Source organism: Beta vulgaris, chromosome 7 (genome assembly GCF_026745355.1).
Source record: "Beta vulgaris subsp. vulgaris cultivar EL10 chromosome 7, EL10.2, whole genome shotgun sequence".
Classification (NCBI taxonomy): domain Eukaryota; kingdom Viridiplantae; phylum Streptophyta; class Magnoliopsida; order Caryophyllales; family Amaranthaceae; genus Beta; species Beta vulgaris.
The window spans coordinates 8,864,886-8,868,124 of NC_079208.1; the positions used below are offsets into that span (position 1 = coordinate 8,864,886).

General features: G+C 36.6%; 1 protein-coding gene across 1 annotated transcript; it reads right to left on the reverse strand.

The window, feature by feature from the left end:
- Positions 1–1,105: 1,105 nt before the first annotated feature.
- On the reverse strand, positions 1,106–2,722 carry LOC104893271 (uncharacterized). The gene has a single exon (XM_010679371.2). It carries the CDS (start codon positions 2,720–2,722, stop codon positions 1,106–1,108), a length of 1,617 nt encoding a protein of 538 aa, XP_010677673.2.
- Positions 2,723–3,239: the final 517 nt, after the last annotated feature.

The window sequence follows — 3,239 nt, forward strand, 5'->3', positions numbered from 1 at the left end:
TTTTATGGTTATATGTTGCTATGTTATGGTATTTGTTGTTTATGTGTGATAGGCCTATTAGTGGTTTTTATGGTTAGGTGTGAAGCTATGTTAGGGTTTTTGTTGTTTATGTGTGATATATGGTTAGTTGCTTGGATTGTGTTTATGTGTTTATGTGTATGGTTAGTTGCTTGGATATATGGTTAGTTGCTTGGATTGGATTGCCTATTATGGTTACTTAGTTGCTATGTTAGTGGTTTTTATGGTTAGGTGTGAAGCTATATTAGTTGTTTTGTTGTTAACAGGTGCTCTTTAATCTGGTTCTTCAGAGCTTTTGATAGATTTTAATCATAGGAAAATGTTCTGAGCTTGCTGTTGTTTAAGAAGGTTGATGAGGCATATAAAAACACTCTGAGCTCTCTGTGTTTATGTGTATGGTTAGTTGCTTGGATTGGATTGCCTATTATGGTTAGATGTGAAGCCACTTCTCTATGTTGCACTGTGTTTTATTAGTTCCTCTATAATGAAAGTTTGTGACACACACTAGAATACATGTAACAAATTTGCCATTTTTTTATGCCACCACTTGATAGCATTAAAGAGAACTATTTAGGCTTCTGTGTAGTCATGTATGCCATAGACTTTGTGCTGGATATGTTGATTAAGTATTAGAGACCTGAGAGGATATGAAAGTAAGTTAAATCCTCGATGAAGAATGAGGTCAAATATGAGAAAAAAATCCTGAAGTCTATGTGTGTATGTACTATCTACCTTAAGTCACTAGTTTTCTCTGCTTTCATGTTTGATGAGGCTACTAAATTGGCATTTTGTAATGTGTGTTTGATGGTGAATGGGGACTTCCTGAGAGGACGAGAAATAAAATGTTTTATGACTAAGGAAACCAAATTAGAGGTCCCCTTTATGTATGACTAAGGAAAACAAATGATGTATTGATACTTTTGAACAGATTACATGATAAGTCTATCATACGCTTTACAAAAACATGCTTCTCAAAACATGATAAGTCTATCATTTACAAAAACATGATAAGTCTATCATTTACAAAAAGTGGTCAGCCTTCTGCCTTCTGCCTTCTGCCTGCTGCCTTCCATTGCTTGTTGGTGGTTCAGATTTCTGGACCTAATTCCATGCCCTCCCACATTGGATCTGCTCCACTCACTATATTTTCATTTAGGTAGTTTACTATGTCATTGATTAATGGCTCTGAGACCTCAACAGATGTGGGTAATTGACCCAACCTGTCCATTCTTTTCTTCCCTTTATGAGGGTTTTTGTAGTTGTTTCCCCCTTTTACTTTCATGATCTCAACCATTACATACATAAGATGCAGCCATGTGTAGTTAATGATCCTTGAATCATAGCAATTGTATGCATCAACAACACTCTCAATTAATTTGTCAACTGTATCTGGAAAATATTGATGTTGTATGGACTGAATTGCTTTGAAAAATCCCAAATCAAGACAGTTTAGATCTGGGGATTGGGCAGGTTGACATATTAGATGCATATCAAATCCATCTTGCTTTGCAGCTTCCAAAAATTGCATGTCATCTGGTCTAATGTGGGGTCTGGCATTATCTTGTTGGATCCAGATTGTTTTGCACCCAAAATCAGGCCATTTTGCCCTTATTGCTGGTAATAGCACATTGATAATCAATTCCCTGATGGTTTCCTTAGTTATACTCTGTTTTGCCTTTGTTTCTATGGTGTCTGCTGGTCTATTTGAGCTATTTCTTTGTGCTGGAATATAATCTACAAATGGAAAAATGCCTATTTTTCCATCCCAAATGACCTCTCCATTAGGCGTAATTATCGGCCTTGCAATTGCAGCTTCAAACATAACCTTTGTGATGAAATTCTTTGATTGACAAGCCCTGTATGGGTCCTCTTCATCAGATAGTAAGTAGAATCTTTGTGTAATTCTGCTCATAAAGAACCACTTCTCGTCTATATGCACCATATTGTATAAACAATCAAACCTTGGCTTGCTTGTAACTGTGGGTGGTACGATGTGTGACAAAATGAACTTTAGTCTATCAGTTTTGTGCTTTGGTGTCAATTTTGGTTTGATGGAATTTGTGTGTCTCCTAAGTATTCCTTTCTTGAGAAGCCTATAAATAGTTGATGGGCTAACCTCTAAAGCGGTTGCAAATGACCTCATGGTAGTTCTTTGCTTTAGAGGAACTGCCCTAAGAGCTTCCTCATCTGTTATGAGGGGCTTTCTCCCACTGTTGTTTTTCTTACTTGATACATTAACCTCCAAACCAGCCAACTTTTGTCTTTTGGCCTCTCCCCAAATTCTGTTGACAGTGAACCTACTTATGGCATATTGGAGTACAACATGAGTCACCATCCCCCTAGGCAACACAAGCTCTGGTGAAGCGGCCGAAAAAAGGTCAAGGACTAGTTGTCTTCTTAAATTGTTTGGTAAATTTGGTTTTTTAGTTGAAATGTTATTTTCTTGTTCACTTATGATTTCTGTGTTATCATGTTCTTCATTGTCAGAATTTGAGTCAGAGAAGTACCATACCGCATCATCTTCATCTTCATCTTCATCTTCTCTCATATGTTGTTCCAAGCTCAGGACCTCTTCAACACTCATCTCATGTGCTGAATTCTGCCCCAACAAACCTTCCAGCAGTAGCAATTCCTCTTCATCCATGCAAAATTCTTCTCCAATTCCAGCAAACACAACGAAAGCCTCAAAGTCTTCTTCATCCATTGAAATTGTGTAGAAAAAAAAATGTTCAAAATCAAAGTGCTTAGTGTGTGCAAGTGAAAGTAGCTGACAGTGAATTTTTGTTCTTCTAGTTTAAGTATGTGAAAAACCCTTGTTGTAAAAAATGGAGTGCAGTAGTACTCCTTATATGACGTGATGGCAGTTTTATCTTTTGGAGGCAAATATTCAAATTTTTGCTGAATTATAAAAGTGGTCCCAAATTTTAGAACTTCCCTCCCTTTTTACTTTTAATCTCTGCTGAAAGTGACAGCTGGGTATATTTCTTTTTGGCAATTAAGCACTTAATTGAAGTCATTAAAGGTGGGAAAAAGTGGTCCCTTACTTTCTCTCTCTAGAATATTGGTATGTGTGCCACTTCTCTATGTTGCACTTATTTAGAAACGGAGGAAGTATAAATTTTCTCATTGTCAAAAAATTAACCTGATACATATAATTCACCCATTCGCTCAAACAAAACATGTGAAAACATTCAAGACAGTCGAAATTCATAACTATTAGG